The 15,062-nt window shown below is 46.9% G+C and overlaps 1 protein-coding gene across 1 annotated transcript in view; it reads left to right on the plus strand.

The window, feature by feature from the left end:
• The window catches only part of LOC147628153 (COP9 signalosome complex subunit 4-like), a 74,529-nt gene extending 59,743 nt beyond the window's left edge, over positions 1-14,786 (plus strand). Inside the window, exons 12-14 of the mRNA XM_086813186.1 lie at positions 12,949-13,008; positions 14,049-14,108; positions 14,210-14,786. Coding sequence (XP_086669312.1) covers positions 12,949-13,008; positions 14,049-14,108; positions 14,210-14,284 — 195 coding nt within the window. The 3' untranslated portion in view covers positions 14,285-14,786. The remainder of the gene's footprint in view (positions 1-12,948; positions 13,009-14,048; positions 14,109-14,209) is intronic.
• Positions 14,787-15,062: the final 276 nt, after the last annotated feature.

Genomic DNA, 15,062 nt, shown 5'->3' on the forward strand with positions numbered 1-15,062 from the left:
ACAGCTGGCTGAGGCAGGTAGACAGTGGATCATGGTATGCACAGGTCACACATTTGTTCTCACAGCATGGCCTAGACATGGATCATCTACCACCATTCCAGTATGACAGGGATGCACCACATATCCGTCTCTCTCATAGTGAGAGGAACAGAGTATCGAGACAGGACCTATGGCAGCTCTATACACGAGAGACATGGATATCGCCTACACAGCCTCTTCCACCGAAGATGCTGTACTACAGAGATCACTTCATGAGTATCACTGATGATGGATTTGTAGAGAGGCCTAGATACATGGAGGGCTTTTTACCACACGGCTCCCGAGTAGCTATTGGTCAGCTTAGAGTCTCATCACATCGATTGGAGATCGAGACTGGCAAAGCAGCACCGATCCCCCGAGAGGAGAGGGTATGCAGATTGTGCAGAGAGGAGGTGGAGAGTGAGGAGCATTATGTATGCAGATGCAAAGCATATACAGCCATCAGAGAGAGATATCCCATTTTATTCAGAGAGCTACATTCCCTACGCCAGCTCTTTGAGACAGCAAACCAGCGCATATTGGGGAGATTCATTCTAGACATACAACGTCACAGAGAGACATCATTACAGGCTCAGACAGCTCCAGAGGAGGGACGACAGACACAGAGTACTACATTTTTTCATAGATCCACCCAACTCCCAGCCCCTTTACAGCAAGGAATTACTCTCCAGAGAGCAGAGACACCAGAGCCCACAGGAGACAGAGGACACATGGCTTTCGGACACCACGCCTCTACCAGAGAGAGATGACAGAGATCAGAGCTCAGTTTCATAGAGAGGGTACGGAGCGACTGGCTCGCTTCAGAGCAGACCCAGGCATGTTCTTCAGGGAGCTGTGGACACCCCCTCCATTGATGTATACTATTTTATACCCACAGTATGGTACATGATGGAGCTAGCTAGGTTGCATATCATGATTGTATACTCCATGCATATAGCTTTGCATTCTCCTAGTAGTAGAGCTCCATCCCCTCCCCCACTCATTGTACTTATTGCATACCCAGATTCAGCTTTTTAGTTCAGTACTTTTTCATTTTGTTGGGATGACAGAGGATACCCCATACAGGTACACCGATTTGTCTCATAGGCCGAGTTCGGTCTTTTGGAAGACGTTAATAAAATATTTCTTTCTCTCTCTCTCTCTCTCTCTCTCTCTCTCTCTCTCTCTCTCTCTCCAAACCTGTGTCGCCTCCCTCTCCCGCCTGCTGTCCTCTCTCTCTCTTCGAACTTGTGTCGCCTCCCTCTCTTTTTCGAACCCATCTGCATTTCCGCTAGGCCGTCCGCCTTCCTTTTTCCACCCACCCTTCCTCAGGCCCCCAAGGTTATCATTGAGGAGGGCAGAGCACATGGGAGGAGGATCTACTGTGGCTTTGTGGATCTCCGCCGCAAGGCCTTTGACCCAGAGGTAGATTGATGCGCAGGCTGCAAGACTTGGGGGTTCCATGTGAGCTCATTTGGGGTATTATGGCACTTTATGAGACAGTATTTGGGCAGGTGCAGTCTTCAAAGGGTCTCTCCCAGCCAGTACACTCCACTATAGGGGTGAAACAGGGCTGCTCGCTCTCTCCGACTCTATTTGGACTATACATTGATGAGATCTCTGATTATATTGGGACACGAGGGGGCAGAGGAGCCCAATTGGCTGGCACTTGGATACCTCAGCTCTTATATGCTGATGATATTGTGCTTATAGCAGACTCCCCAGAGGGTATGCAGAGGCAGTTGGATACTTTACATGCTTATGCACAGGACAATGGGCTCTCAGTTAACCTTGGTAAGACAAAGGTTATGGTGTTTAACACTACAGCTGAGTGGGTCTGGAGATCAGCGCCTATTTTCACATATGGGCAGGAGACAGTGGAGTATGTTGACTCATACACATATCTTGGAGTGGTGTTCACTAGGCCCACATTTTCCATGAGGGAGGCAGCAAAGGTCAGATTGACTAGAGGACATGCAGCACTAGGAGGTCTAGAGAGGATGTGCTCATAGGTACAGTTTCAGGAGCCACGCACTAAGCTGTGGCTTTTTGACACGCTGGTCACATCGGCTATGCTATATGGAGTACAGATCTGGGGGCCTAGCCTAGATCGTCACAGTCGATCAGGACGCACATACGATGGATGGAGATCGATGGAGAGACCACTTGTGTCCATGATCTCCAGGATGATTCGGGCTAAGGCCTTGGTACCCCATGAGATTATCCGAGTCGAGATGGGAGCACCACCTATCGTAGTTGAGGCTCTTGCCAGATCAGTGTCCTTCATTCATAGCACCTGGGAGCTTCCCTGACACTAGTATGCACGACTTGCTCTAGAGTCCTCTCATTAGCTAGCCATGGAGGGAGACACTTCATGTTGGTATGCGCAGATAGCATCCTGGTTTGAGCTCCACCGGTTCAGCTTAGACAGACTTCCACCCTTCCAGGTCTCATGGATTGAGGTGCGCCATTGGGCAGATCCGCACCTCTTCACATTAGTTAGAGATAGAGACGGGCAGATTTAGAGGCATACCTCCAGGGGACAGGATATGTCAGATTTGTTGGATAGAGCCAGAGACGGAGGAGCACTACATCTGTCGCTGCACAGCATATTATGAGATTCGAGGGCGCTACCATTGCCTTTTCAGAGAGGGATTTGGACCACTGGCTAGAGTCATGGACTATTGTGATCAGCGATGCTTGGGTTTTTATCTCCTGGAGATCCGCAGGCTCAGAGAGTCCATTATGAGGAGCAGACGCCCGACTGGCAGGGAGTCCACACAGAGACAGATTATTGACTTCTTTAGAGGGACTACCCGGGAGGACACACAGCCGACAGCCCAACAATGGGCACCCTGTGGGATTCTAGTTGAGAGAGCTATCCAGTTGGGCAGATCTAGATGCCCGAGGGTTTGCGGATCCTTACATCAAAGACGGTGCCTACACCGGAGGATTCAGAGCATCATTGCGAGGCATCGGGCTCGTCCGACCAGGCATCTCACTATGGCAGATATCCAAGCCATCCGGCAGAGACCCATGCTAGAGCTCCTAGGATGATTACCACTCCAGCCATATACTGTTGTACTCACTGTCACTTTTGTACGCCCCCATATTCATGTATCCATGTACTCATGTACCCCATTTTGATTAGTAGCATTAGCTTCCCACTCTCCCTAGTTGCTGCTTCCGGATGCTCCCTACTGATGTATTGTAGGGCTAGATACTTACCTTCAGTCCTTTCTTTTCTTTTCCAGATAGTGTATCAGATGTCACATGGTTGTAACTTTGGTCTCATAGGTCACTTTGGCCTTTTGAAGACGTTAATATAACATTTCATTTCATTTCTCTCTCTCTCTCTCTCTCTCTCTCTCTCTCTCTCTCTCTCTCTGTGGGAAGTTCTGCAGAGTAAGCTCGAGGAATGGCTCTGAGCCTCCAAGAGAAGCTCGAGGCCCTCGAGACGGCAATGAAGGCACTAATCAAAGAGAACAAGAAGACATCCGATTCCAACCTCAATGAGGTGGAGAACAAACTACACCGGCACATCATGGCCCTCGAAGCACGGGTCACAGACCTTGAACAAGAGAACACAGCACTCAAGGAGGAGGTGAGTGCATTGAAAGTGGAACTGGTAGCCGTCAAGAATACCGAGAAGGAAGAAGGGGAGATCCATGACAACACTCTCACGACCATCAAAGAAGAGATCTCCAAGGAGATCACAAAGGACATGGAGGGAAAACTCGAAGCCAAGCAGTCAGTATGGGTTGAGGTGGTGAAGAAGAACATCCGTAAAGAAGTGAGGGAGGAGACTCAGAGGGAAGAACACCAAATCATTCACACCACCATTGAGGAGGAGAAGATGAGGCATGCCCGCTGCCTCAACATTCGAGTCACAGGTATAGCCGAGACACCTGACTCCACTCCCGAGAAAGATGGACAGCTTCTATGCATGAAGCTCGGCTATAGGGAAGAGGATTCTCTCCCCTTCACCAAAGCATGGAGAGCCGGGAAAGACTCAACACGCAAGCGAGTCCTCATCCTACAGTTTGTAGGAGGGACGGAGAGGGTCACCTTCATGAGAAAGAGGATGATTCTGCGAGGATTTTAGGGAGATCCCATCTATTTGGATGATGACCTTACAAGGATGCAGATAGAACATAGGAAAACATGCATGCCGAGAGTCCTACAGGCCCGGAAAGAGGGCAAGAGAGCATTCTAGCGCGATGGCCGTGTCATCATCGATGGCAAGGCCACCGGTTAGCGCCAGGCGGTCTATGGGACATCGGCTATGGAGGATCCAGATTCACAGATACACATAGCAGTTTGGAACTGCAATGGAGCACTTTGGACACATCGTGGGAGGATGGAGGAGGTCATGGAGGGACGGGACATCATACTACTTACAGAGACGCTCTAGAGCCCAGAGAGGGGGCTACCCAAAGTAGAGGGCTATCAGTGGGAGCTTACATACATGGGGACCACACGGCAGAGCACATCGAGAGGGTCTGGAGGTATAGCGCTACTCTTCAAGCGAGAGCTACAGAAGCGCCTACAGGTGGTAACACGTGACTAGGAGGCTAGATACATGTGGATTAGATTGGAGCTCTTAGCAAACAGGGTGTTATACATTGCTCTATGCTACTTCTCTCCTAGAGGATCGAGATATGCCATGACAGCAGAGGATGAGAGTAGAGGCGAGGAGGAGGACACAGGGCCATTGGGAGAGTCACCGTATGCAGCCCTTTCAGATGAGATCATACACTACTCCAACCTGGGGGAAGTCCTCCTTATGGGGAACTTCAATGCACGGACACAGAACCGACAGTGCGACATTTATGATTTCGAGCACCTTGAGGTGATGCAGACACTAGAGGTGGAGGACACGGGAGCTTGCAGGGTGTCAGAGGACATGGGCCGGATAACACCAGATATGGTCATCACTTACTTGAGCTCGGAGCGCGACACCATCTCGTTATTTATAACGGGATGAGACACTGGCAGGATTCAGGAGCACTGACATGCTTTCCACGATCAGGGGGGGTAGCACAGTGGACTACATCATGGGGTCCATGGAGACCATACAGGTAGTGACATCTTTCACCATCCCCCCCTGTCCTATTGGTGCGGATCACATGTACCTCTTATTGTCACTGGCGAGCTCCACACCAGCACCCACACAGCCCACACACAGCCCACACAGGCATCGCATACAAGCTTCTACTTCACCCATGACTTGGCAGACATATATGAGCATCATGTATATGACGGGCTATTCCAGATGGATCCCCTGTCACCTCTAGACACACTCACCACCCAGCTGTCATCTCTACTACATACGGCTGCCACCCGCAGCTTCCCCCATCATACACACATTGCACATACAGATAGATTTGGGAGCATGCCCCAGAATCGGTGGTATGATGATGAGTGCAGAGAGCTATATAGACACCTCTGTGCCCAGAGAGCATTGGGGACCATCACACAGAGACAGGCGAGCCGACAAATGAGGATCCTCACACGCCGTAAGAGGCTTGCATATGAGGAGACACAGTACTGGGATATATACTACCTTCTCATGAGCAGAGATGCAGCCACTGCATGGCGCAGGATGAGAGAGCCTCGCCCTCGTACCCCGATTGAGGATCCACACACATGGCACACATATGCAAAGAGCCTCTACCATATCCCTCAGCAGCCGCCGATACCACAGCCACAGGAATCCTGCCCTACCACCTCTACTTTCTTTATCGCCTCGATGGTAGAGAGAGCTATGCGCTAGTTACAACATGGGAGATCGGCTGACCACACAGGTATATAGTTCCGTACGTCATACGACTGAAACCGTACGTTCTTGCCGTACGGTACGGCACCGTACGGATTCGTACGATACCGTACGTTTTTTTTGGGTGGTGGTGGTGGTGGTGGTGGTGTTGTTGCGTGGAGCAATTTCAGTCTTCTAGAGAGCCATTCATCGCCCTTTGGAGCCTATGGGGAGCTGTTTGTCAGGAGCGTGTGCACTTGCCATTGCCATATTAGGCAAGCGATCATATTGCCTGATGAGGAGGAGGAGGCAATCTTCATGGAGCTCTATAGTGAGCTTGTGGCAGCAGATACTCGCAGCACCAGGAGTCAGCGTGGACGGGGCCGAGCAGTTGGAGTTCATAGGCCTCCGCCTTCGGTATCGGCAAAGGGTGGCCTTCGCACATATGTGAGATGGGAATCCTCGAGCTCCAATCCCCGCCTTCATGATGATATTCCATTGCCCCCTCATGATGATACCCCACTGCCTAGAGAGCCCTTGTTTGATGATGATGGCAACCTACTTAGCGAGAATGATCCCCAGAGTGTCTCGTCCACCTTCAAAGAGTCCTCTTCAGAGAACTCTCTTGATGGACACTCTAGTAGTGATCATGTTGATGATCATGCAGATGTTGGTGATGATGTAGACTTTTGATATGTTATAGCTCTCTAGGCATTGGGCATCTATCTCCTTCTAGCCCATCGATGATGTATTGTAGTATGTAGTATCATGTATGTACGCATGTTGGCGGTCGCCCATGCCATGAGTTTTTGGCCTATCCTTTTGTAGCAATTTTGTACTCTAATGGCATGATGACATTATGTTCATGGTTCTACTATTTTGTAACTTCTTGTCTACAATTTTTAAGTTTAGGAAGTATTTTTTTTAAAAACGTACTAATATCGTACCGTACCTCAAAAAATTTTAAGGTACCAATTAGTACCGTATTTTATCGTACCGTACCGTATCGTACCTTTCGTACTAACTAACCATGATATAGAGTGAGCATCTTATTTATGCAGCTGACACACTGGGACCCTTTGTTGCTCACCTCTTTAATAGGGCACTAGTGGAGGGCCTACCAACTGAGTGGACTATGCACACCATTGTGCCTCTCCACAAAGCGGGAGACATGCTAGACCCCAGCAACTACAGGACTATCATGATTGGTCATACATTGGCCAAACTTTATGGCGCAGTGCTCGAGGCAGAGTTGAGCTCATATGCAGAGAAGGAGAGACTGCGAGCACCAGGGCAGGTTGGATTCCGACGAGCTTTCTCCACTATTGACCATATATTCACTCTGAGATGTTTGATTGACCAGGCTAGGGCGCGGGAGAAGAGATTATACTACTGCTTTGTGGATTTTCGCAAAGCATTTGACATGGTGCCACGAGAGAGACTCTTCCAGCGCCTAGTCATTGGGGATCCCATCAGAGATGGTTTGGGGCATCTATGCTTTATATAAGCAGGTCTCGGGCGCATACGATGCCCCGGGGGGCTATCTGATGTTATTGCTAGCACCATAGGGGTGAAGCAAGGATGCCCACTCTCTCCTACACTATTTGGGCTATACATCGATGAGGTGGCTGACTTCATTGGTCACGGTGGTGGGGACGGGGTAGACATCTCAGGTACCACAGTCCACATTATGCTATATGCAGATGATATTATTGTGGTCTCTGAGTCGTAGATGGGACTACAACACCATCTCCATGCACTCGATGACTTTTGCACAAAGAGGGGGCTTACAGTGAACCTTGGGAAAACCAAGGCCATGATTTTCCACACCTCAAGGCCGGTTCGACGAGACAGGCCATCTTCACGCTAGCAGAAGGATAGGTAGAGGTGGTAGACTCATATGTGTACCTGGGGATTACATTTACGACTCTGCCAAGAAGATTTACTATGGCACAGGCAGCTAGTGATAGACTCACACAAGGATATGCAGCTCTGGCCGTGCTAGAGAGACAGTGTTACCAGGCACACTTCCAAGAACCCCGCACGAAGGGGTGGTTGTTTGACACACTAGTCACCCCTGCGTTGATGTATGCTGCAGCAGTATGGGCACCTGGACTTGCCACCTCCAGATGGTCCTAGAAAGAGAGGCCTCTGATTCTCATGCTCTCACGGATGATCCGCAGCAAACCCTTCGTCCCATATGACATGGTCCGGACGGAGTTTGCTGTACCTCCTATGCTAGTAGAGGCCCTCTTCGAGACGATTTGCTTCATACAGAGGGTCAGAGATATGCCATCAAATCGACTCTCACATAGAGCTTTTGAGGCGCCGGAGATAGGAGATCACGGTATTCACAGATGATACAGTGGCTCACTCAGCATGATCTTGACATAGATCACCTGCCACCTTTCCAGTATGATAGACATGCACCACACCCAGCTCTCTCACAGTGAGAGGAACAGAGTCCTTCGACAGGATTTATGGCAGTGATACACTCAAGAGACTTGGATTACACCCAGTCAGCCTCTACCGCCGAACATGCTATACTACAGAGATCAGTTTATGTGTATCTCAGCGGATGGATTCATACAGAGACCTGGATACATGGATGTGTACATTTCTCACAGTGCCCGAGTGGTGATTGGCCAGCTCAGAGTGTCATCACACCAGCTTGAGATTGAGGCAGGTAGGGCAGCACGGATCCCCAGAGCAGAGAGGATATGCAGACTATGCTAGGAGGAGGTTGAGAGTGAGGAACATTATGTATGCAGATGCACAGCATATAGTGTCATTAGAGAGAGATACACCACCATCTTCAGTGGACATCCCTCACTCCGCCAGATCATGGAGTCCGCAGACCAGCGCAGATTTGGCGAGTTCTTGCTAGAGACACAGCGCCATAGAGAGACACTGCTACAGACTCATACCACAGGGAGAGGTGGGCGATAGCTCCAGCTCACTGATTTCTTCTAGAGATCTGTCCAAGTGCCTATTCTGACACAGGAGGGGGTTACACTTCAGCGTGCTGCGGACCTCCGAGCCAGACGCCAGACTCCGAGACTACATTAGAGGGAGATCACAGAGATACGGGCTCGACATCAACACCATATCCAGGAGCGGCTAGCTCACTTACACTCACACTCGGAGATCATGCTCCGAGGAATTTTGCCTCGCCATCGCCTATGTATCACATATTACACCCCCATTATGGTGCTGGTTGGAGCTAGACAGATCTGCATTGCATTCTTGTATACCCTGCGCATATAGGTTGCATACTGAGCCTCTAGCAGTAGTGCTCCATCCATCACACCCCCCCACTAGCTCAGTACTTTCATAGTTTACTTCATTTTTTTTCTGGACATCCAGAAGACATTGACAATTGTACATTGATTTGTCTCATAGGTCTAGTTCGGCCTCTAGTAGACGTCAATACAGCTTTCTTTCTTTCTTCTTTCTCTCTCTACTGAATAAACACCAGATCTTAAGTCCTTTCGCCGCACGCTCCTGGAGAGTCACTAGAGAGACTCTGATCCCTTTCGAGAGTTAAGACACCCCTGCCCCCAGGGATCCAGGGCGTAATCCAGCACTAGAGAGTGGTTTCATGACAGGTGAGGTACATCAACTGAGCTGTGCGCTCTATTATGGAGGAGGATTGTACTATTATTGGATGAGGCATGCACTCCTCCCACCCTATTGTACATACTAGCATCTTGTATCAGCCACGTAGCCTCTTGTACTACCTTTTCAATGACACACGTTTATAGTATACGTAGCTAGTTTCTTTTTCTTAGTTTTGAACTTTCCCATGGATCAGTATTTTCATGGAGCTATTGTATTATTTTTTGGCTCATAGACCCTTGAGGTCTTTTGAAGACATTACACACACACTTTCTCTTTCTCTCATTCGGCCAGGTTCTGCCCACCAACTTTGCCGGCTCCAACACAACACACCTGAGTTCAACCAGCCGTTTTTCACCACATACAAGAACAAGTACCTTTTCCTAACTATAAGGAGGGCTGGCTCACATGCAATCAAGTATGCCAAAACTTTCCTTTGTGATTGCTTTGATGTCACCAAGAAGACCTGTATAGAACGAGTGGTATCTACCTGCTGGAACAAATCACAAACTCTGAGAAGAGAACAAAGTAGTCAAGGAGCAGCTTCGTAAATTGGAAGATCATCTCAAAGCCCTTGAAAACAAACCAAGCCAGGCAATCGAAACCTTATCCAGAGAAGAAGTTGCTGCAAAGGTAAAAGAAGAGATGAAGTACGATTTGAATGAGACTGTTAATAGCATCAAAGCAGTGGTCAAGGAAGATTTGAGAGAACATATCAAATCAGAGGTGACAACTGAAGCCAAGGAAAATGAACTTATGCATCCAAGGCCCTTCAGATCAATGTGGCCCGTTTACCTGAGAAATGGTACATCGATGGAGGCGAGGAGGCATAATTAGATGTTTAGCTATGTGAAGCCGTGCGACTGATTGACTGGGAGCTTTTATTTGAGTCTCATGACAAGGTATTTATGCAGCAATGACTAATTGTACCAAACTTGAAAGTTGAACATGAAGGTACAAAGATATGGATTCAAAGGAATCATCCTCAATGCAACTCAAGAAGAAGAACACAGAATCAGCCAAGATCAGAGCAGTTTGGAAAGAAGGCAAGTGGGCAGTTTAGTAAGGGAAGAGCTCTTATCAAGTATTTTTGGTCTCTCTCTCTCTCTCTCTCTCTCTCTCTCTCTCTCTCTCTCTCTCTCTTGTCTCTCGTCTCTCTCTCTCTCTCTCTCTCTCTCTCTCTCTCTCAAATCCGAGAGATACTCCAGAGAGACATGACAGTACTTTCCCACAAGAGGTGGATATTGAGGAGCTCTACATAGTTGTTGAGGAGGCTGGGTCTGAATTCTCCAGGATGCCACCACCCCATGAGCCTCAGTCTCTCTAGTTGTACAGGCCATACCTCAGTTAGCCACTAGTATGCAGCCGATGCTGTTAGTTTTAGGTTCTTTTTCATTTATGTTATTTACCAGGATCATTGTAACCCATGGATACTTTGTAACATATTTTTGGTCTCAAAGACCCTAGTGGTCTTTTGAAGACGTTAATATAACTCTCTCTCTCTCTCTCTCTCTCTCTCTCTCTCTCTCTCTCCATGGGATCTCCCCACTAGCTGTTTTTCTGTTCTCGTGGGTTACTTGATTAGTTTGTTGAAAAAGTTCGTTGCTTTCACGTGTTTGTCAACACTCTCTTGGATACATTTCAAGCTTATGAAGGTATATGAGAAGAGGAAGTTCTAGAGACTGGGTTCTTCATGTGATGTGCATACAATCTGAGTTGTTTGTTTATGCGGTATGAATGGCACATGCATCGGGCCTCAGATGCAAGCATCATCACTACTGAGGCACCTATTTGGTAGATTAGGAGAGTGCTATTGTGATACCTGATGGTATAAAGGGGCAGGGCCAATGAGCAGGTGCACGCTTGTGATTGGAGAAATGACCAGAACATCAGCAGCAGCAGATGACAGATGGAACAGGTTTTAACATCAGTTGGAGCATTGACCAGCAAGGTACAGCTTTGGGTCTGTTTTTGGAGGGTTCAAGCTGGGTATTTGAATCTCGAAAGCACCCTAGCAAGGCAACTTTGGGGGTCTTCCTCCTTTGTCCTGGAGTAGTCAAGCTGACCAGCGGTAGGGGAGGGGGGAAATTCCTCTAAAATCTCCCTCATTTGTAACCCAGTGCACAAGCCAGGAGTTGCATGATCTTGACGGCTTGCAATGCAGCAAAGTTTTGAAGGAGACAAAAGGGTTCTCGGTCTCGTTTTGCAGAGAGAGACAGTGAGGCGCACGTGTTTCAGTCATAGCCAAGCTTGGTATTTCATGTTCCTATCAGTAAACAAAATACATTTTCAAGTATTCAATTATCTAGTTGCTGTCTCAAAGGATTCACAGCATTAAATACTTTGTGAGAATGCTTGCTTCTACATGAGTACTTGGCAGTGGTATCAATGCAATGCTTAGACATCAGATATTTAGACTAAAATTTCTCCCCTTCAGGAAGACATTTTGGTTTTTGTTTTTATGTTGCACTTAGATTGCGCTATGAAAATTGAGATAGACAGGCTGACTCCTGGGGTCAAGTCCTGTGCTTGGTTGGAGGTGGTGGGGAGACCAGTGAAATGCTCTCTACCATCTCCAGCAATCCACATTTTGACGGCGGCCACCTTGCTGGATTCGCTGATGATGTTGGCCTAATGCTTTTGTGTGCATTGTTTTCAAGGAGACTTGAATACGTGAAAATCATCTGATCTTACAAAGCATTTTAAAAATCTTGTAATGCCCTAATGTGGGACCGTACTATCTTTGGGCATTGGGACCCAATGTCTGTTGTGTGAATGAATCTTAAATTATTTAATTATCCAAAATAAGTTAGAGCATCAAATACTTATTAAGAAAGCTCTTCCAGAAGAGCACTTTACACTGGTATCAATCACAATTTATTGCTTTGACATCAGATATTCAGACTAAAATGTTTTTCCCTACGAGTAGAAATTTTGGTTTTTGTTTCAATGTTGCACTCAGATTGCACTACAAACATGGCCACCAATGACAAAGACCAGGAGACTTGTGGGGTCAGGACCAGATTCTGGTTCCTGTTCTTGGAGGTGGTGGGGAGATTGGTGAAATGCTCCCTACAGCTGCACCAGCTTCAGCAATCCATATTTGGACACCGTACGCCTCTCCAGGTTTGCCAATGATGCAGATGATGTTGACCAAATGCATTATCTGTGATTGAACTAGGGATGAAAGATGGGCAGTCCCCCATTAGGGCATTACAAGCCTTTTAAAATGCTTTGACTCTTGCCTGTTCCAAGATTCCTTTAAAACAAACAAAAGCAATACCAGGAGTTTGTTATATAGTAATGGAAGTTCAGGTTATTTCCCAAACAACCAAAGTGCAAGCTTGAGTCTACCCACAAAACTTTAAATCATCGACTCCATGTTACACCCCATTCACGTGATTAGTCGGTGACGAGACTTTCTCTTGCTTGAGCTGAAATACTCAGTGCTGAGCGCACTGGTGCACCTAGATTTATGTGTTCAGCAATGGTGGTTTGTGTAATGATTAGTGTGATTTAGGAGAGACTTGATTATTATCAGTTTTTTCCTGTAGGCTGAAAAGATAGCAGCGAGGATGATATCTGAAGATCGGATGAAAGGTTCTATTGATCAGGTATGCATAGGATTAAACTTTGTCAGTGCATTGCTTTGATTCTACTTTTTCGCAGTTAACTATTTTAGAATGTGTCGAGACTTTTTGTTCCTCCAAAATTTGGTAGGTTTCAAAAACAATATTTTCAGGAATCAGGGAGAAACTTCAAAGATCACAAAAGTTAGAACTCTTGAAATGTTGAAGCTCAAATGAAAATTAAGAGGAGTGACTTGGGGGGGGGGGGGGGGGGGGGGGGGGGGGGTCCTGAATTCAAATCTCTGCAGGCCTCCATTGGGAAAGCGGCCACAAGTTGTATCGCCTTTGGGTGGGAAGACCAAGCTGCCTCTGGGTGGGGACCAAATTGCGACTACCAAGCTGCCTCCGGGTGGGTATCAAATTGTGACTACAGAAGGATCTACTCAAGGGAAAAGAAGAAGAAAATGAAAATATGGTAGAGAGAATAGGAGAAGAAGAGGAAGGGAGAGGAGGGGAGAAGAGGAAGTGAGAAGAAGAGGGGAGGGCTTATTAGAAGGGGAGAAGAAAAGCAGTGAGCTGGGATTGGGCAAGCTGTGGGGTTGCAATTGGACACATGGAAGCAAGGGCGTGCAACAGCAGTTAAAATTGGGTGAATGTGGCCAAAATGGGGAGCACAAATTGAAGGCAGAAGCAGAACAGGAAAAAATGGTAAAAAATACCCTAAATTGGGCAAAATGCTTTCAAAGGATGAATGTTGTGATAGGAGGCGTACGGCAGCTGTGAAATGTGTATTTTGTTAGTATGGTTTTTCTTCAGAATGACAGGTCTCAGAAAATATCACATATCAATGTGTATTGTTTCCTGTTAATCTCACGGTCCAGCTTTAAAAAAAAAAGAACATTCACTTCTGCAGTTCCGTGTCGCCATATAGGTTGATGTTAAAAGACTCATTTCTCTCTCGCTCTCTCTCTCTCTCTCTCTCTCTCTCTCTCTCTCTCTCTCTCGATCTCCCACAGACACAGACACACACACGCACGCACGCACACATGCATGCACACTCATCTTTTTTGTGTGGTTGCTTGCAGGTAGAAGGGGTCATCCACTTTGGTACTGACATTGAAGAGCTGCAACAATGGGATCAACAGGTTCGTGGTGTTTCAAGTTTTCAAATGAAGCCCTGGCTTTTTAATTCAAAGTTTAAGCTCCTGTTTTCAGAGATTTAATGTTGTGTTTCATTTTGTTGCAGATTGTCAACATTTGTCAAGCTCTAAATGATGTTCTGGATAGCATGGCAAGGAAAGGTCTTCCTGTAGCTGTTTAGTGGCCTGTATGCTATAAGCCAAGATTCTCTACAGAGACCACCTGTGTTTTTGAGTTGGTTTCTTTGGCTTTTGCATAATTGCACTTAAATTTAGTGTAGACCTACACAAATTCGGATGATAGTGCAACCAAGGATAGGTTAGATTTTTCCCATCAGCCACAACTTTGGGTCATGATCTTAGCCCAAGATTTGTTTTGTTAAGTCAAGCTGGTTTGGGTGGGACTGCAACTTGTCCCTCAGAAATAAGCTGATAGATGATGACCAGGTTTTACCATGCAAGTAATGTTACAGCGGAATGAGATATACCTTTGTTACAGCTGATGCTTAAGAGTTTCAGATTCTAGGTATGTCGAATGTGTCTATATGCTTTGGAGGTAGGTGATTGCATCGTCGAGTAAGCAGCAACCTTATCACTTGCTTTTGTTGTACATGGTATTTACACACATGTAAGCATGCATAGTTATACACACTGGTAAAGATAAGATCACCCAGTTTATGCTCATGGCTACAAGATTTTTGTTACTCTTGTGTGGTGGTCAAAATCTCTTCCACTGTACACACATTTAATTAAATATGTCTGGAAGGCAGCAATCTTTGCTCCTTATCTCACAGCCTTGTTCATTTTTTTTCTTAGACTGGATCTCACCTTAGAAGGCAATTTATAGCAACTTAAAAGCATCTTCTTTTTTGGATGACCCCACCGGGCAAGTGTAAAATGGATTGCATACTTGTTATAAAATAGAAAGTACAAGGCCACATACACACACATACATGCACG

Source organism: Cibotium barometz, chromosome 19 (genome assembly GCF_041138505.1).
Source record: "Cibotium barometz isolate CiBa-2024 chromosome 19, ASM4113850v1, whole genome shotgun sequence".
Lineage (NCBI taxonomy): Eukaryota > Viridiplantae > Streptophyta > Polypodiopsida > Cyatheales > Cibotiaceae > Cibotium > Cibotium barometz.